Genomic DNA, 21,526 nt, shown 5'->3' on the forward strand with positions numbered 1-21,526 from the left:
TCACGAGCAGAAGAATTTCAATGCACTAAAAACAAGTGAACATGGTCTCCTGAAAAGTGAATATTGTATCTTAAAGTGTCTTTATATTGTCCCCAATACTTAAGCTCTGCTCTTTAGATTATTGGGAAGGAGTTTATTTATTGAACTTTCACTAATATTAAATATATTTTACAGTAAACGAGTTGACTATTTATATGATCAGATTTATAATTAATTGTAAGCTATCTAACATTTATAATTGTATTTTGCAAGATTAATGGAAAAGTTAAACGTAGATGAGCAAAATATAGGAGTTGAAGTTCCTTGAGAAGAAAGTGACGTACTTTGGAAGAAAATAATTTAGTTATGAAAATAATTTTGGTTAGAATCCAAGTCTGATTCAACTACCTTGTTGATGTTTTTTTTAGTAAATGTTATTTTATTAATACTATGGTTAATTAAATCTCATTAAAAGTAATTGATGGTGTAAAAAATTTTGTACATTGACGATGCACAAAACTTAAACTCATGATTCAATAGGTCATGTCCACTTACTTTTTCTTTTGTTGATTTCTACCTTTTGAATCGATTTGGTTGATATAATTAAAAAAATAATTCTTCATTATTTCTAAATTCATACTAATGAAAATTAACGGGAACGATAAATTGCAAGATAATAAATAAAGGGGTTACTCTAGAAAGCATTTATACCAATAGATAATTCATTGAGACCTAGATACTTCAGCATTGATGATTGTTATAATTCATCTACAATCTTACGTTTGATAGTCGCATTTTTTCTTAAAATTATTATTACGGTTGACCTTCAGTCGCATTTTTTCTTAAAATTATTATTATGGTTGACCTTTTGAAGGTTTTTACTTTTTAGTTGTTAATTATTTCCTCTCTTATGCATAAACTATTTTATTTATGATGTATTCAAATCCCACGGCCGGCTTTTGATGCCTTACCATTGTTACAAAAAAAGAATAAAAAAAGATCTCTAACAAAACAAGTTTCATAATAATAAAGGCCACGAGGGATGTTATCATCATATTATTAATTAAAATTTACATTACTGCATATTCATTTGGCATATCCGTAAAGAATCAATATGATATTTTTGAACTCTATATTTGACATAATATTTTATATAGTTATTTAATATTAACAGTATATATGAAAAAAAATTTAGAAGAGGGTATATTGCTCCTTTTATTTTATTTTAGAAGGGACGGCAAGGATTTCAAATATGATGTAGTGCACTTTCATGCTTCGGGCCCAACAAAACATCTGTGCTTTTGGTAAAAATTTTGTTGGGCGATTTAAAAAAATATATATAAACAAGGCAAAAGTAAACGAAAGGAATAATTAATTCTTATTTTTTGAGACATAAATTTGAAGAAACTGTGTATTGCTCCTTTTATACAAGGGATGGGACGGGAAGGACTTCTAAAAGTATGATGTAATGCACTTTAATCTTCGGAAAAAATAAATAAATAAATATATATATATATATATATTTAGAGAAAAGGACTTGAAGGGTCTAAAATGTCTCTCAAGTATATTTGAATTGGTATAAAATTACCCTACATCCACCTATCGGCCCTAAAATATTCCTGACGTCCACCTTTTGGCTCAAAAATACCCTCGATGTTAATCCTTTGACTCAGATTTACACTTATTTTTAATGGCTTCTTTAAAGTAAAATTATTAAATATTTATTTATTATATTGCTTAATGTGATTGGTCCAAATTTAAATCATTCTCAAATAAATAATAAAAATGATATTTTTAGAAATTCTATTTTTCTATAATACCACTTATGATTCGAATTTTGACCCGATACACTTGAAAATAATATTGAAAAAATAATTAATTTCATGATATCTTCTATTGGCCTATTTTAAATCAACCCCAATTTATTATAATGTAACCCAACTCATAAATGGGGATGCAACTAAACTCTATACTTACCTCGACTAATCGAAATGGTGGACAAGATCGAAATAGAAAAAAAGAGAGGAAGAGATAGGAAGTGAAGGGTTGGGGAGGGAGAAGTGTAGAGAGTAGATGTCTAACCTTATTATAACTTTAAATTTACTATGAAATTCAAAATCAAGTCAATCATGTGAGCTTATATATTAAATAATTTCAAATTATTTTAACAGAAAAGGGCTTAAAATGCCCTTAAACTATGAGATTTGGTACAATATTACCCTACATCCACCTAATGAGTATGATCCATTAGACATAAGGGTATTTTTGAGCCGAAAGGTGGACGTCAGGGCCTCAGGGGTATTTTAGGGCCGATAGGTGGATGGAGGGTAATTTTGTATCAATTCAAATACTTGAGGGGCATTTTAGGCCCTTTTCCATTTTTAAATTTTGCAATTTAAAAGTGATACTATATCATTTGTTATAAAATTAGTTTATATATTTTTATTGTTACACAATCTCAGGTATTTCTTTATCGTTATATAAATGACTTAAATATAGTCTTTTTCGTCGTCTTATAAAAGTGAAAAAATAATTTAAATTATTCTTAAAAAAATATGGGATCAATTGATTTATACTTGTTTTCGAATGTGTAATTTGGGTGTTCCAATGGAGTAATATTTTTTATTGGTCCAACAATAATCTTTTTCACTCGTCTCTTTCAAAATACAAAAGTCCACTTACAATATATAACTCGATAAATTCTGAACAAAAGTTAAGAGTTCAAAACTTCGGACAATAATATTACATTTAGCACTTTTATATATGCTGCTAAATGTAACATTATAGCCAACAATTGTAACCACTAACATAAGACTTTATGTTAACATAATTAATGAGGCTCTCTAAATGAGAACATGAAATAAGGGCATATAATATAATACCCACCAACAGACAGAAGAAGTTGTTGCACAATGTGGCAATGCATATATATGATGCATATTAATATGTAACACCTTTTATATATATTGTAGCTTGTTTTGGAGACACTATTATATGTATCATATTTGAGTGAATATTGAAATTAAAAGACAAAGAAAAACAAGAAAGGGACAAAGGGTGCAGAGATTGCAACCTACGTAGTCATGTGAAAAGGAGAGTCGCCGGCCTACAAGTAAGTATACTCATATGAGTAGCTCTAACACCAAAAGAATAGCTATATATTCCAAAATATTACTTGTCATTCTTCATTTTCCTAACGGTTTGTGCCAATTTTGTGAAAGTTAAGAACCTCCTCCACCCCCACCTACCCACTACGTACTACTTTGATTTGGTGACAGATGGTTTAATTTGATGGTTATTATATGATGGTCCATCTCACTATAAAATTTGCAGCCTTTTATTAACATAGATACCTAGGTAGGTGTAGGTATAGCTTCCATAGCAACAAGAATGTTCAAAGCTATAATTGGATTTTGTTATTAGACGGACTATTGAAATCTCTTAAATTCGGCGTGAGTTATTAATTTTATTCTTAAATTGACATTTTTAAAATTATCTCTTTATTTAATTAATTGAATTCAAATTCAACCCTGATCTTGTAATATGAGGGTGTGAAATACACTCTTACATTCTCGCCAAGTTTTGGAGTGTTTTCAATAATTTTTTTTGGATTTTTATAAAGAGCACTATACTCGTACAAGGGTTTGAGATCACTTGTTATGTTATATGGCAAATCGAGTGCTTTTAAGGCGATCAATACTCCAGAGATAAAACTAATAATTTACGTCAAATTCAAATGTACTTTCAATATTTTTTTATCCCATAAGGTAGCTACATATAATCATTATTATCATCAAATTGTTTGCAATTTATTTGAAACCACATTAGACCAAGTTTTTTGACCTCGTTGAACCTGAACCATAGAATCATCAGCTCTCATTTGTTAAGATTGAAAAGCAACATATGAAAATTAGTAATACTACAAGTTATAGAAGCGATTAATCAGATGACAAAGAAAACTATACTAAAATAATCCTAATATATTTGATTATAGAGTATACCAATATTTTTAGGGAAAAAAAAAGAAAGTAGTAAAAGATAAGGAAAACAAAAATGCTACTCCATAGTTTGATGGTTATTATATGATGGTCCAAGTTAGTTTAAAATTTGCAGGCTTTTATTAAGAGTAGTGATGATGAATAGATGCATAGGGAGATAGGATGATTAGATAGGTGTTTCAATTTGCATGCAAAAGGCAAAGGCAAAGTCACTCCATCCATCGCAGGCTGAATTGAATAGATCAGTCACGAGAGACTTTGATATAATAAGAAAAAACATGATGACAATTCCATTATATATTCTGCTTTAATTTCTTGCGTGACTACGTTCACTATCTCATATGAAATCAAAATTATCAGAATCACATGTTCAGCCACATAAAGTAAAATAAAATTAGCTAATTCTAGTAATTTCTAGCTAGTTGCACTTGCATGTTTTAGAGGCGTTATTATTTTATATAGAGATTGGTAATTTAAGGGGGGATATATATTTTGATTTTGCTATTTAAAATAGATATATTATCATTAGCTAAAATGATATGTGTATATCTTTATCGTTTAATCAATAATGCATATATGTTTTCATCGTTTAATAGATGTATTTTTTTTTTCGTTAACAAACTAATTTTTTTTTAAATCCTTAAAAGTAGTTTTAGATTCCAAAAATGTCACTTCATTTAACAATGTTACCTTATCCATTTTTTAACACACCCAAACCCAATCCAATTGAAAAAAGCACAATTCTTTATCTATTCAAACTCGATTTAAATTATTTTATGACTGAGTAAGAAGAAAAAATGATTTTTTTTTATTTGCATCGGGACTAGAGGTGTAAAAAAGCAGTGAGATAAGGTTTGAAAACCAAGTGACATTTTTTAAATTAAAAAACTAGTATATTTTCGTTTTAATTAAGTAAATATAGATATGTTAACGAAAAAGTAACAAACGACATGAATATGTCTACACACCATTTTTTAACTGAGGGTTATATTCTGCTCTAAATCTCAAAGTTGAGTGGTATATTTGTCCTCTTTTCCATTATAGATTTAACTTATATTAATAAAGCTTAAAATATCTTTATATAATTAGGAGTCATTTAATAACTGATTAGAATAATGCATGACTTGCTAATATTCTTCGTTATGAGGAAATTTATGTATTATGTTATGCAATGATTAATTATGCAGGATTTCGTTATTCATGTATTACTTATTTCATTTTTATCCTTCTCAAATTATGCATGAATTCTTCCATATATAACTTATGCATGTATTAGTCATGTGAATTTCTAAATTGTAAGTCATATACCGTCTTAATTTTATATATACAAGAATAACTTAGCTCCTAATCAGCTAGCAAACTTGATATATATTATTTATGCATAATTTAATGCATGCATAATTCATCTCTAAACCATCTACCAAACGACCTCTTAGTACTCCCTTCACCCTAAAATGATTGTCGTGATCATTTGGAATACGAGGATCAAATTAATTATGTTCGGTATGAATTCGGATATAAAATCTTCATTATTTTTAAAAATAAATGTTACCTATTTAGAAATTATAAAAGTACCGTAAGTAATCACACTAGTTAACTATTTAAAATATTAGAGAACATTTGAAAAAATTATTACTACAACATTTGACTCTAAAACTACTAATTTATTATGTTCTGTATGTATTGCTTTGTAAGTTGTACCTAAAAATCCAAAGATCTAATCTAAATAATAAGACCATAAACATTTACCAAACATTACAATCATTTAATTTATTTACTAATAGTAAAGTAATAACAATTATTTATTATTATAATTATTTTTGTGTACTTCACTTTACTTTCTTTTAGTTCTTGTTTGCCCTTTCATATAGTATAGAAAGCTATCCAATAGCTCAATCATTTACCTTTTTCTTCTTTTCCTCCTTTGTACTTGTTTTAATTACTCCTTTTCCTATTATATAAACGTTTTCCTAGAAGAAAGATATACGCACGTAACAATTTTACTCAAAGTACACTAGCTCATTACTATGAGTTAACGTAATTTTGTAATTTGGTTATTACTTATTTGAGTAAGGTTTAGATTACAACAAGTTAACGCTAGTATTCACTTTCTATAAACTACTACATGTACAATAAAATATTATAAATTCTGCTATCTTGAATCAATCAAATTGTTTTACTTATTTGTAAGATAATCTTCCATGTGCAAATTTGTTTTTGTTGGAGACTATGCTAAATATATATGTGAACCAACCTAAACTCTAGCAGTTATAAAGGTCACATTTATGTAGCGTGCATGCAAAACCATGACCTTCTCCCAAAATTAAAATGCATGAAATTAAGGGCGTGTTCGATATGGAAGAAAATATTTCTTTTAAATTTTTCTATATTTTGAAAACATTGTTCGTAGGAACATATTTTTTTCCATTAGTGAAATTTTTTGGGGTGAATTTGAAGTAATGACTATCAACATGTTTTTTTCTCTAATGAATGAGCTATGACTATCAACATGTTTTTTCTCTAATGAATGAGCTATTGATTTGAAATATTATTCAATGGCTTTGGTCATGGTTTTAAAACTTTTAAGTAATGATTTGAAATACCTTTATTAATGAGATGATGATTATGAATTTTTTTAAGCTATTAGTATCATTAAGATCATTCACATTACTCCTTCTGACATTCCAGCATTTACTAACCTCATATTAAATTATAGTATATATTTATATAGAAGTTAAAAAAAACTTATAAAATTAAAGGTGAGTATCCATGTAATAAAAAAAATAAAAAAAGAGTATCCATGTAATAAATTATTTAATTGATGCTCTGGTTGTAACTTGTATGTGAGTGATCAAAGTCGTTCGATTGATTTGTTTCTATGCCTGAGTTTGATACCCTCTCATCATATTATTATTTTATTTTAAAACCAACTCTTCTCTTCTTCTTTTTTAATTTACTCCAATTGAACTTTCTTTTAAATTTTTTCCTCCCTATTCTCTTAGGAATATCAATTAAATCTTCTCTTACTTTTTAAAATTAGGGGTCAAGGAAAATAGGATTTGGAGCCTATGATGATCTGCATAATAGATAATGTATATGGGACTATTGCCAACCCTAAGCTAAATGCATTATAATAATTAACTATTAGCTAGGGTCTGTGAATTATTGCCATAAATTAGCTCTTCATGTGAACAAGAGATGGCAAAAGGTAAGCTTAGACAGAGCCTTTTTATTTTTAGGTCTTGCAATATTCACACTTTTTCTCAAATGCATAATTAAGAATTTAGGCAACATTTATAAGTGTAATCTATAAAAAAAAAAAACCTATGGAGCAAAAGAACCAATTCAACTATATATCACTCAAATTATATATAGACTATTTGATTTTGATGATTGTAAAACTAGCAAATTAACGTAGCTCAAATTCTTGTTTAAGACTCGAATTATATAGTGTAGATATAATATAGTCATATTTATCTGTTTTTCTTTTTAGATAGTTTCAAAAAAAATACTCCCTCTGTCTCAATGATGTGCCACTATCAAGTATCGAATATCGAGAATTGAATTTTTAAATTTAATTGTGAGTTTGGACATGAAGTATTTATATTTTTAAAAATAAATTATACACATTTGAAACTACAGAAAAGCACTATAATAATAAAATTATAAAGATATAATTCATTAAATATAAATTTTGAATCTGTCTCTCCGAGACAACTACGAGTCTAATTAGAAAAGATAATGCGGGTTGCTAGGTATCGAGGGAGCGGAGTGTCTCTGGCCGGCCAGCTTTGTATACTTATTACTTGGGGCTTGTTTTTTTATCCACTGCTCCACTTGCCTGTTGTCTACCAAAGTGTTTTTTTTTCCTTCCATTTTTTCTCTCACGTGTGTTTTCAAGTCGATCACATTTTTAGTTTCAATTTATGTGAAGTTATTTAACTTTTAAAAAAATTAAAATTTATGATCTAAAAATGTTTGTGCGTCTATATAGATCAATTTATGTGNAAATAGTCATTTCCACGAAAAATTACCAAAATGACCTTTCGGGTCATTACAGTTTATTAGGAATTTGCATATGGTATCTTCAATTTTTTGAACTGAAATTTATAAATTTGTAACCTATGTAAAAAGTATTACTCCCTCTATTCCAATTTATGTGACTTACTTTCCTTTTTAGTGAGTCCCAAAAAGAATGACACATTTTTATATTAAGTAACAATTTAACTATAAAATGTCTATTTTACCATTAATGATATGATTTACAGCCACACAAATTTCTATCATTTATTTTGGATCACAAGTTTTAAAAGTCTTCATTTCTTTCTTAAACTCCGTACCGAGTCAAACTACCTCACATAAAATGGGACAGAGGGAGTATAAGTTACAATAATTGACAATTCAACATATTTTAAAATGTATGAAAATTTTACGGTCAAAGATAAACTTGTTTGAATCTCCAAAATTCAAAAGATGTCACATAAATTGGGACAGAGAAAATACTAAATATAAAAAAATAGTACTCCCTCTATCCCAATTTATGTAGCACTTTTCATTTTTCGAGAGTCAAACAGTTTAAGTTTGACCGGGAATTTGCACATGAAATCTTCAATTTTTTTGAAATGAAATCTATATATTTGTAAATTACATAAAAAGTACTAGAAGTCACAACAATTGATAATTCAAAATGTTTAAAAGATCTACAAAAAATTTATGGTCAAAATTAAACTTGTTTGAATCTCGAAATCCGAAAAGTATCACATAAAATGAGACGGAGAAAGTATATTTTTTAAAAACTGACTAAAAATGAATTTCACGTAAATTGAGACATACGTTTATATAAATCTGCTTTTTTTTAGGTGGTAGTAACATATTCAGATATTCTTAATCTTCGAATCCAAAACTTCTGCCTACTTTTTATATAATACAACGTGAATCATGACTTCATTTACTAGTTCAAAAATTATCAGTGGTCAAAACCCGTTGATATAGCAAATAGTTAAGGTTTTCATTTATTTGTTTAGCTGTTGGAACAAAATATAAATTGTTTGAAAGTACTCTATCCCATTTTAATAAGTTATTTAGGTTCATTGTTATTTTCTGAATTTTAGAAAATTTTGAGCCAATTGTCAATTTATAAGTTGGTCTAGTTTACCAATAAATTAAACGGAATTAAGCCAGTTGAATTAAAGGGGTTGAGGAAGGGGAAGTTTGGGGGGTTGGTTTTATTAGAGGAATTTCACAAATAGCGCTACTTTGGTGTTGATTTACCTAACACTTTTGATAATTACAATGCGTGACAACAAGTCTGAAATTCGTATTGTATCTCATATATAATCTCTTGAAATTCGCATTGTATTACTAATACAACAATTTTGTTGTATTGTTAACTTAATTTAATTGGATACACTATGAATCAATATTTTCTCACTTTGCTAGATACAGTGATTTTGGGGCATGTCACTCTATATCATATACAGCATTCAATTCGAGTAATTAACTAAGCACTCAATTTTGTTATATACACTTTCTCAATTTTACTAGATACACTGATATAACCCAATAACATTTTTAGATACAATACTTATTAGGAGAGATTAACAAAACACTCAATTCTAGATACTGATGCAACCCCTAAAAAATCTAGATACAACTTTAAAAATTACTAAATTCTTCAAATAGATCTGACAATTATATTGACCAAGTCGGAAAATTATATTATATATTATATTTAGAGGTTTAATTTTAATTTAATATATATATATATATAATGACACTTCTTCACACAAGTTAAATATTTAACCTAGTGAATAAAGCGTCAAGGAAAATTCCTTGAGGTCGTCCTAGTGACAGTTCTGGATCCGCTAATGGAAGGAGAGAAAATAGATTGGGGGATGGGGGGAATGATGGTGGGAGTCGTGATTACTTTTTCTTTTCCTTTTTAGGAATTTGTTATAAAACCTTAATTATTGTTATGTTTGATGATATTTAAATATTATAATTATGTATTTGTAAATATAATAGCTATGTTTAACTAAATAAGGAAACAAACACAATTGGAAAAATAACCAACCTGCTGATCCATTTTTTTGGTAAAATTTATAACAGATATGGCACACTTAGTTAGATACATACAACAACGTAACATGCTACTCCACACAGATACTTTTGGGGGACAAATCTAAACAACGTACATTAATAAATGAGTTCATCGATAGCAACTTGGCCTTGGTGAATTTATTGTTTCATGATTGGTACAAATTTATTGTTTTCTCTTTGTATTTTTGTCAATTTTCGATAAGAAGATTACAGGCTTGACTCTGAGTTCTATACAACAACAACAAAAAAGGTTACAAAATTATACTAATTCTTTATTTGATTTATTTGTTACTTATAAATCTACTAAGGAAATATGGAATAGTTTGGAAAAGAAATATAATGTAATTAAACATAAGGTTCGATAGAAATTTAGTGCATGCTTTTTAACCAAGGGTTTGACATGGAAAATGATCCTTAAAACGTCGAGGGAAATAGGGCTAAAACCCATTAATTGAGGTAGTGTGGTGGACCCATTAGACCTCAATATACACTTTTTTTTTAATTCCTATGACGTGAGGTAGTGTTTTATAAGATTGATCTTGCTTTGCTCCTAATGATTCTATAGCCTTCAGGTGGTCTATTTGAGATACACTTTGAGGGAATCACTTATGTTGATTGCAAAGATATGGTTGCCTTTTATGAAAGACTTGAGAGTCGTCTTTCTAGAGCATTCATAAGACCCAAGGTATGTGTGCATTAGGGGTGTACATGGCTGGGTTGGTTCGGGTTTTTCAAATATCAAACCAAATCATTTGTGTCGGATTTTTAAATTCATAAACCAAACCAAACCAATAAAACTCGGGTTTTTCAACCTCGGGTTTTTTCGGGTTTTTCGGGTTGTTTCGGATTTTTCCGGTAAAGTATTCATACAAACATATAATTTACTTGTACTTCAAATATTTCTTTAGTCCTACCAAAATACAACTATCTAAGATGTTTCTTAAAAATATAACACAATATGATATGATTAATGACACTAAAATATCCAACAAAAATAATAATAATGAAATCGCGTAAAACAAATATTGCAAATTAACAAGTCATAATGAAAATGATCATAGTTTAAAAGTACTAAATCATACTAAAATTAAGTTTAATAAGTATTAGTTACATGACTAAATATTAAAGAAAATTAAAATTAGATTATGTATTTTAATTGCCTAAACCAATGTAAAACTAAAGAACAAATATTCAATATTATTGTCATTCTTAGTGTTGAATTGATTTTCTTTTTGCATTAGTATTAATTTGATTTTGATTTCAGCTTTATTATAATTACCAAAATTTGTGGACTATAATTTTTATTGGCTCATTCATAATTCTAAGTTTCAAACTTGAAATAATATATTAAAAGATAAAAACTATGAAAATATATAAGAAATATTTAAAAAAATTATATCAAAGTAAATATTTCTATGTATAAAATAAAATTTTTAAATTATATATATAATGTCGGGTTGGTTTGGTCTCGGGTTGTTTTTTTTTTAGTTAAAACCAAACCAACCCAAATATAGTCGGGTTTTTTTTTTCAAAACCAAACCAAGTCAAACCAAACCACTAGTCGGGTTTTTTTTTCGAGTTGACTCAATTTGCGATTTGATTCGATTTTGTACACCCCTAGTGTGCATGACCATAAAAACACTTTAATTTGTTAGTATCGTGGAATTTGTATAAAATCAAGAATATGATATATGTCATGGAGGTCTGAACTTATGTTCATTTAGTTCAAGAGTATTTCACTTGATGAATATTTGTTGTTGGCTCATTTCACTATGTGTCAATTCTTATCAAAATATATTAATAATGCTGAAGTACATGTTCCTTTCTTTTGCCTAGAAATTATTCCTATCATCTTTCCTTAACATATACGAACGATTGTTAGCGTTTTCACATAAATTGATTGTGCAGATGAATATGCAAAGTAAAATTTCATATTCATTCTATCGAATTAATTGTGCTGATGAGAATTATGTACAAATTCATTCTCAACGGATATCTCATTTATTTCCTCACCAAAACATGCAATTCCTACACTTATATATATATATATATATATATATGTTGTCTTCTCCTAATAAGACAACATATTCACATAAAGAAATTTTTATCCCTTTTGTTGGCTTTCTGTCTCATATACTTTATCCCTCTTTTACTTTCTAGTCTTTGTGAACTTCTGGGCACTACTTTCAACCATGAGTGCGTGCTTGAAAGAGTTTGTGGAAATTTAGAGAGTGACCGACCTTAATGTTTTGCATCGAAGTCAGACGGAAATTGCTGCCATAACACAGTGTTTATGATAATTTAATTACTATTTTTAATTCCAATTCAATATCAATATTATAGTATTTTTTTTCAACTATAGGAATACTCCCCNCCCCCCCCCATTCCCACCCACACACAAAAAAAAAAAAGTTACAACATGCAACGAGTTTTATCAGGAGCAACTAGGGGTAAACGTTTGTCACTTGCAGTTCACATAACAGTCTACATAGATATACAAAAAAGAGAAATTACACAACAGATACATATGTATGGAATAAACTAGTAATACACGAAAGATAAATATGTCATCTTATTCCAAGATCTTCTTCGAGTTTCCAATTCAAACCACCTTAAATTGTCTCAAATTTGAGATTCAAACTCTTAGGATGAATCTAATTTATTTCAACAATTACTTGAATTAAATTTTATTTTTGAAAATTCAAATTTTCATACTAAAGCTTAAGCGAACTTTCAATGGCTTCCAATTAAGTTTTAGCCCAACTTGTTCACTAGTCAAGCAATCAAGTAATGTTTTATTGTAATAAAAATAGAGTGGGGCTAAATTTGATAATAGTTTATAAGTAAGGACTAGGGTAAATACTTTATTTGTTTCAATTTGTTAGATCTACATTTTTTTAGTCTGTTTTAAAAAGAACGATATATTTTCTTTTAAGCAAAACTTTCGCATATAGCCACTCAAAAATAACATAATTATACTCCATAACTATAGTTTTCTAAATACGATTCGTAGATACATGTTATAGGGAGGAGAGTGGCGAGCGAAACTAGGAGAGGGAGGAGAGAGGCGAGCGAGAGATGGCAGAGAGATTGGGAAAGGGAGGAGAGAGGCAAGTGAGATTGGGAGAGGGAGGAGAGAGGCAAGTGAGAGTGAGAGAGGGAAGAGAGAGGCAAGCGAGATTGGGAGAGGGCAGAGAGAGGCGAGCAAGAGAGGACAATAATTTGTATAATTTCAGCTGTTGTATAATTTGCAAGTATGTTTATATAATTCACGTGTTTTTGTATAATTGGGTAATATAAAGTTTGAAATTATACAAATATAATAAAACTTGAAATAACGAATTGATACAAACATAAATGTATAAACTTTAAACAATTATACAAAATATATTATACAAATTACATTATATAAATTATACTATACAAAATCCAAAAACTACACGTTTATACAAACTTTAAAAAGTTATACACAAAAGATTGAATGTATATGATGACAAAACTGAAAAATCAAAGGAAATCATCGTCATATACAAATACAAACAATCGTATACAAATACAAATCAAACAAAGAATTGTTAGCTGCGAATTATACATATACAAACGTGGCTAATTATACAAACTCGAAGTTAGCCCACATAATTAATGTATAATGTTAGTCACGAGTGGTAATTATAGTAAACTATAACTATGATGAGTAATTAAGTAGTATAAGTTTGCTTAACCGCGTAATTTTCCTATATTTTATTCTAACATTCCACATGACATTTTTTAATACCATAAGGAGTCGTTTGGTTTGAATACAAGTTATAAAATGATTAGTTATGATGAAATTAGTTATGTTAAGATTATTTCTTATTAAGTGTTTGATTTGTTGTTGTAAGGACCTGGAACATGGAAAGGAAAAAAGTCGCTGAAAATAGAGCTAAGTATAAAAAAACTACCGATGACAGCCCTGATGGGCCGTCAAACCTGTGACAGACTGTCAGCTGATCCGTCACACATGCAGAAATTTCAGGTGACTTTGACGATGACAGATGATGGGCAGTCAACCTCTTGACGAGTTTTTTCCGTTAGGACCTCCATTAGACGCGCCTGGAGTTATGTGTTTCCTATTAATTAAGGGTATTTCAGACTTTTTCCATCCCATCTAAGCATGAATTTTGACTCTTTTACACCGAGTTAAGGGTCTTAGCAGTGTTAAACATCCCTTTTACATTCTTTAACACTTCAAATCATTAGAGAAGGGTTTCAAGGGGAGAAAAAGTTAGGATTTCAAGAGTTCTGCAAGTTTCCATCAATTTCGCCAAGAACTTTGTTCTTCCCAGGTATGTAAGGCTATCAGCCCTCACGTCTTGGATCTATCTAAATTCAGTAAAAGAGTAATCTATGGTTCTATCCTTAACTTTGAATATTCTTGAGATGAGTTGATGTTGAGTTCTGAGTTCTTGAGTTCCTGATTCTTTTTGAAATTCGATTCCTAATTATTGAATTGTTGTATATTGTGTATTAAAATTACTATACCACTCAAGGAGAGGGATAACTTATCCCGGTACTAACTATTAATTCCGATAGATGTTATCTTGAACTTGTCAACTAAACAACAAATTAAGTGACAGTAAAATTTAATCCCAGGACTATGTGATATTATCGTTGGAACGACCCCTAAGATTGTAAAGGATATTTTGGTACATTAACATAACACCATGAGATTCAAAATTTTCCTCTATTTTCTTGAATTTCGGGCAAGTCAATATATGTGAATTAAATTAAAACAAACGGAGTAATCTTGGGGTGTTAGAATCGACTTATTTTACGTAGTATTTGACCTATAAACATTTTTATTTATTTTTGAAAGCGTTTGAAAAAAAAAAACAAAAAGTGTTTTTAAGCACTTAGGGCATGTTTGGAAAGCCACCCTGGAAATTGGATTTGGTGTAATTGGGTGTAGTTTTACTGTCTATCATGTTTGGTTGGACATGTAATTACTTGGTCAGCAGGTAATTTGTGTAATTGGCAGGGAGATAATTACACTCTCCAATTCACATGGAGAGGATGTGAATTGCTGGTGTAATTACCAGCTGATTACTTTTTAACTTCTTCTTTTTATTTCTATTTTTATTTTTTTGTTTTAATTTTTTTATTTCTATTATTTTAAGTTCTTTTTTTATTTTTATTATTCTAAAATTTTATTTTTTATTTATGTTATTATAGTTCATTTTCTTCTCATTCTCAACCTTACCACGTGATTCTATGTAATTTTTTCTTATTATCTATTTCTTTATGCCATGCTTATTTTCTCATTAGCATAATTTTATTAGTATTTTAATTTTTGAATTTAAATAGAATTTACTGTTAAGTAAGGTTATAGACTTACGCTTTCTTTTTAAAAAAAATAAAAATAAATCATATTTATGTATGCTATGTTGAAATTTGCGATAAGAGTATTATGTTAATTTTTTTAAAAAAATTTATAACTTATGTTATATTTTCAGTTTCATTTGTTTTGGTAATATTGAATTCACATTGTAAGTCATTTTTTAATTAACTTGATAGATTTTCTTTTTGTCAAACATTTTAATAATTTATGACATTTTATTTTTATATTAATCTTTTTATCAAACATGCATTTCATGATGTTCGTAGAAACTTTCATACTTTTAGTTTCTATGATCAATTCAATTGAGATATATTAATTTGAAAAAATATAAATCAATTATTTTTTCATAATATTAGTTAAGAACATATGTTTATTAATTAATATATTTTCAAAAAATAATATATATCTTAAATTTTTAGTTTAATATCATTTATAAACTTTCGTATTTGTCTAGTATAAATTTTAAATAATTAATTTTTATTTTTAAATTTAATATAATTTTATGATTGCAATTGTGCATCCAAACAGAACATATGTAATTACACTATGACATCCAAACATGACATGTGTAATTACAGTTTAATTACACTGAGGCAACCAAACAGGTCAGGGTAATTACTAGACTTTGTAATTACTAGGCTGATAATTACTACCCTAATAATTACACCAACTCCAATTACCAGGTGACTTTCCAAACAGACCCTTACTTAAGCCAAAAGACCAAAATTGAATACGATCAATTTATAACTTTTAACTCTTAACTTATAAGGTATCTTCTGTCCAACAATAGTTGCCCACTATACTATTGGGGATATCCACGTTATGAAATTATAGATAATTTTTCATTTAGTTCCTAATTTGTTCCTATTACATTTTTCAAGACATTATATTTTTATATTCAAAGGGTTATATAGTAAAATTACCTTTTATTTATAGTTTTTTAAGTAATGTGTAGAATTAATAGTGAACAGATATTATTGGACAGAGAGAGTACTACTTAAAAAAGTCAATCCAAACACTCATCTACTCCGGAGATGCCAAACTACATGATTATTTTTTCTCAGTAAGTGATTACATGTAATTAAAAATGTGAATAGAGTAATTGAAATCGAAAAGGTAGTAGTGAGTTATGGAATAGGTTGAAAAATGAAATAATGAAGATGCATGCGCCAATGGATTAATCAGTTGGCAGAGGCATTGATTAGTCGAGGAGTCTAAGAATAGTAAATAAAGAGAAAGAAAACACATAAAATTAAGTATGGGAGTAGATCCAAAGCAAGTCTTGTTCTGATAAATACAGAAGTCCAAACAGAGGAAAACAAAGACCATTAATTGCTTCTTCGTTAAAAGAATGAATGTTAACTCATTCGTAGCCGCATTTTTCTGTTTTTTTCAGTACAATCATTACTTTTACTCTCAAATCAAACACTTGTTTTCTCTTTCATACCCCTCCAAACACGCCCCCACTTTGATCAGATTTTAGTACCAAGTAAAATAATACTAAAATATTAACAAGAGAAAGGCATTTACTGTTAAAATTGAGCTCATGGTCAAGTCTCATTCAACTGCAGGTTCCACAATCTCGACTTTTCTTTCTCTGCCCCCTTTTCTTATACAAGTCTCACTTTTCTTTCCCTTTCAAGATACCCTAGGATTCAACATAGGTCTCTTCAATATCCTTTTTATAAAAAAAAAAATTAATTCAGAGTATGAAAGTTAAATTAACTAATGTTTGTTGTGAATTTAGACTTTTATAAAATATACTTATGTATTAAGACAAATAAATTGAAACGAAGTATAATAAAAATGAAAGAAACTCTAAATAGAACAGATCTAGTCTTACAGCTAGCAAAGTAATGGTGGTTTCATTTTCTCAATACTCTGTATGGTTCTTGTTTTACTTTGTGACTAAGGAGAGTTAGGGCGGTGTGTGTGTGTTTAATTAGTATTTTTTCCCCATCCATCTGGGGCCCTTATTGAAGAGATGGATGAAAACAAAGGAGATAGCACCAAGAAACAACATTTATCTAACTCTCCAGTTGACCCTCATGAACAAGATTCACCAGATAATACTATACCGCTACAGCAGCCGCAGCAGTCGGTGGTTTCTGGTGCTCCTTATATTTCTTCTTCTGCACTTTATAATATACCGACTGCTGCTGCTACTTCTGTTTCTTTCGAACAGCAACAACAGCAACAGTTTGAAGTTGTTAATACAAAGCGGCCAAGATATACTGCAAGTCAATGGAAATTCATTTCTTCGTCTTCCTCTTCTCATCATCAACATCATTCGCAGCAGCAGAAGGCCGGTACTATACTGAGTGCAGAATCAAGCCCAATATCACCTACCGCCCACACTACCACCGCTACCAATATTCCTCAAACTCAAGTACCGACCGCGTCTTCTTCAGACACGGCTTCTTCTCCTTCTCACTCTCCTCGGCCTTCTTCAGAGCCGAGCAAGAGCGAAGGAGGAGAACAAGTTCACCAACAATTTAGGAAAGGGAAATACGTGAGTCCGGTTTGGAAACCTAACGAGATGTTGTGGCTAGCTAGGGCTTGGAAAATTCAGTACCAAGGTGGTGGTGGTAGTGGTAGTGGTTCATCATCAGAGCTCGTTCATCTAGAAGGTTCTCCAGGAGCAGCCGCGGGCGGCGGCACTGGAGGAAGTGGAAGAGGCAAGACGAGAGCTGATAAAGATAGAGAAGTGGCTGAGTTTCTCAACAGGCATGGAGTTAACAGAGATGCTAAAACTGCTGGGACTAAATGGGACAACATGTTGGGTGAATTCAGAAAAGTTTATGAATGGGAGAGAGGTGCTGAAAGGGAACAAATTGGAAAAAGTTATTTTAGACTTTCCCCTTACGAAAGGAAGATTCATAGATTGCCAGCTTCATTTGATGAAGAAGTATTTGAAGAATTATCTCAATTTATGGGCTCAAGAATGAGAACTCCTCAAACTAGAATCGGAACTCAGTCCAATATTATTGCTGACGATATTCGTACACCTCTCGTTGTTACCAAGTCTTTGCCTCCTCCTCCACCCTTCAAGGATGATGAACTTCCTCACTCTGGTACTCGCACAAAAAAATAATTACTCATTTAATTTATCTTGCTTTTAATTTAACTACTCACATCGTACATTACAACAATTAATTTTAAAAACAATGAACATTATTATGATTTGTGGATGACATGTATATATTGTGTGGATGTAGTGAGGGCAAAACAATTGGTAATGTCAAGTACTGGAACTGAAACATTCATTCATGGAACAAGAGGTGGGTTCTTAGGGTTTGAAACAGTACCATCTTCTTCATTAGATATAATCGGCGGTGGTCCATCTTCTTCTACTACTTCAAAAGAGCTTCGGCGCATCGGGAAGATTAGGATGATATGGGAGGAGTCAGTGAGTTTGTGGGCTGAAGAAGGTGAGCATCACAGAGGTAGAGTAAAACTACAAGGTTCAAGTTTTTTAAATGCAGATGAAATTGCATTTTTGGATGATTCTATGGTGGCTTGCACTATGGAGGCCTTTGAAGATGGACCCATGAAAGGTTTTTCAGTTGATAGATTCCAATCTGGAAGACAACTCAAAGTCTTTGGCAGAAGAAAATCTTCTCCAGCTCTTGCTCCTTCTGGTATTTTTATTTATTTTTTTTAATCTAATTGCTCAAGTCCATTTATTGTACTACTACAATATTTAGCTTGTAGGATGTAACAGTTTTAATTTTCTATTCAATTTAGGTCCCAGTGAAAGATTGCAGCTTCCCTCTTCTGAATTTCCTATCAGATGTAAGTCTCTTCCATAAATTTAGAATTTTCTATTTGTGTAAAGCCAATCATTAAATTTTCTCATCTTACCCTTCTAAGCTAAGCTAAATGAATTTAATATTAGTCTATATCATAGTTCCCATTAATAGTATCTTGTTACTTTCAACTGAATTTTTCATATTAGTTAAATAAAATAATTTAAAATTGGCTCACACATTTGCAGCAACTACTCCTTGGGAATTTCAAGATCCAACTGAGTACTACGTTGGATGTCTCAGATCTCCTCCTCCTACTCTTCCAAGCTTGTTTGAGCTCTCGTGGCATTTGCAACAGCCACCACCGGAGGAGCTCCGTTTCCCTCTCCGACGAGACGTGTTCAAAGACTTGCCTCAAGGGAGAGAACTATTTTTTACAACCTCAACTGAGCTATTAGACTGTAGAGGCATCACTTACGATGTCTTGACTTCTATTATGCGCTCAAACCCTAGCCTCACCGCTGCAACCGCTACCGATCGGGATTCTTACATTTGCCTTTGGGATGATTGCATTAATAGGATCATATCCAAGTTTTGTTCCATCGAAATGGTATTCGTACGGAAATCTTCATCGTCTCTCGCGGAGACCGTACAAGATCAATGGCCTAATGTTACTGCTTTTTTAAGGAATTTTTGCTTGTGGAGAGGAGAGGAAACTGATCAGTTAAGAGAAGGTCAATTAGATCCGTCCTCTTCTATTGTAGAGAAATTCCATTGGAGTTACATGGACCTTCCTTACGTGTTGGGTTACTATGCGGTGGGATTTATTGTTACTTTCTGTGCGTTAAGTCGATCACAGGACCGAATCATCCGAACGGATCTTTACACAGTGGATCTATCAACACCAGTGGAAAGATTAAAAGCTTTAGTCCCGTGCTGGAGAATTGCCGGATTATTACCATTATTAGCGGATAAATGCTTCCATTACGTGAGCAGTAACGGGAGTAATTTTAAACATCTTCCATACACCGATTTTGAGCGAACAGATTTTGGGAATGGAAATTTCATGGAAATGACTCCGAATACAGTGGTGAGATATTTTTCTAGTAAGAGAAAATGGTTGGGGATCAAAGAGATATACGATTTTCTCGATCATAGAATCCCACACGCGGAATTTGTGGTTAGGGCATCGGAGAAAGATCTCGCATTGGTATTCAAGCCTAGAGGTTGCAAATTGAAGCCAGTTAATTGTGATCAATTAATAGAAGCATTGAAACAGGTTACAAAAGCATTAGTCGCACTACATGATCTTTCATTTATGCACAGGGATTTGGGATGGGATAAAGTGATGAGGAGAATCGACAGGGAGAACGAATGGTTCATTACGGGATTCGACGAAGCGGTGACAGCACCGCAGCTATATCCTCACGGAGGAGCAGCGGCGACGGGGAGCGGGAGGCATCCGCCGGAGATGGGACGGAATTATCATGGCGTGAAAGTGGATGTATGGGGAATAGGGCAATTAGTGAAGAGCTGTGGATTAGTAGGGGTGCCGAAATTGCTGAGGGAATTGCAGAATAGGTGTTTGGACCATAACCCGGAGCAAAGACCGACGGCAGCAGACTGCTATCGCCATTTGTTACAGTTACAGTCTTCGATGTCTGCAGCCGCCGGCGGAGGGTATTGACAACTGATTCTTCTCAGTTCTTTCTGTGTATGTGAGTGAGTGATTGATGCCTATTTGTTTTATATTCCATGCAATTACATCTCTCTTCTTTTTTTTATTTCTCTTTTATTTGTTTTTGGGAATATAAAATTAATTCTTAACATTTTGTGGTGTTTTTTTCCCTGAAAGTTCGAATTAGAAGGTGCAATTAGGATTTTGGTTCGATCTTTTTTTTTTTCTTTCTATTCTGTCTATTCAATTGTTTTGTCCAAAGTCAATGCAGCCATTTTATATTCAAGATTTTCTCCAAAAAAAAAAAAATTAGTATTCTTATTACTACAGTATTTTTTAGTCAATGGTGGGTACATAACATACATTCTTTTGTAAATCCACAATTCTTCAAAATTTTGGATTTAAATGATCCTGATCATTATTGTCCATTCTTTTAATTGAAATACAACAAAGAAGGCTAGATATGTACGACCTAACCAAAAGGCTACGAGAATACATAATGAATTAATTTTAAAAATTGATCTGTCATATCTTCTCTTTCGATTAAGGGGTTGCATTATGCAATGGCTAAATAGTCCGTTCACCTCTTTCGAAAGATGAAATAGTAGAAGAATTTACAATTTCCATTCGTAGATGTCATTTTAGC

The 21,526-nt window shown here is 30.7% G+C and overlaps 1 protein-coding gene across 1 annotated transcript; it reads left to right on the forward strand.

The window, feature by feature from the left end:
- Positions 1-17,305: 17,305 nt before the first annotated feature.
- LOC125861036 (uncharacterized) lies at positions 17,306-20,955 on the forward strand. Its single transcript, XM_049541131.1, has 4 exons — positions 17,306-18,527; positions 18,672-19,094; positions 19,201-19,248; positions 19,451-20,955. Exons 1-4 carry the CDS (start codon positions 17,438-17,440, stop codon positions 20,887-20,889), a joined length of 3,000 nt encoding a protein of 999 aa, XP_049397088.1. The 5' UTR covers positions 17,306-17,437; the 3' UTR covers positions 20,890-20,955.
- The last annotated feature ends 571 nt before the right edge of the window (positions 20,956-21,526 follow it).

Source organism: Solanum stenotomum, chromosome 3, assembly GCF_019186545.1.
Source record: "Solanum stenotomum isolate F172 chromosome 3, ASM1918654v1, whole genome shotgun sequence".
Classification (NCBI taxonomy): Eukaryota; Viridiplantae; Streptophyta; class Magnoliopsida; order Solanales; family Solanaceae; genus Solanum; species Solanum stenotomum.

What these genes read in the sequence shown, in the direction of transcription:
- LOC125861036 (XM_049541131.1), top strand. Translation starts at nt 17,438, where the DNA reads ATGGATGAAAACAAAGGAGATAGCACCAAGAAACAACATTTATCTAAC. An exon ending in TCCAGCTCTTGCTCCTTCTG is followed by an intron (nt 19,095 to 19,200) that starts GTATTTTTATTT and finishes TATTCAATTTAG; the next exon opens with GTCCCAGTGAAAGATTGCAG. An exon ending in TTCTGAATTTCCTATCAGAT is followed by an intron (nt 19,249 to 19,450) that starts GTAAGTCTCTTC and finishes ACACATTTGCAG; the next exon opens with CAACTACTCCTTGGGAATTT.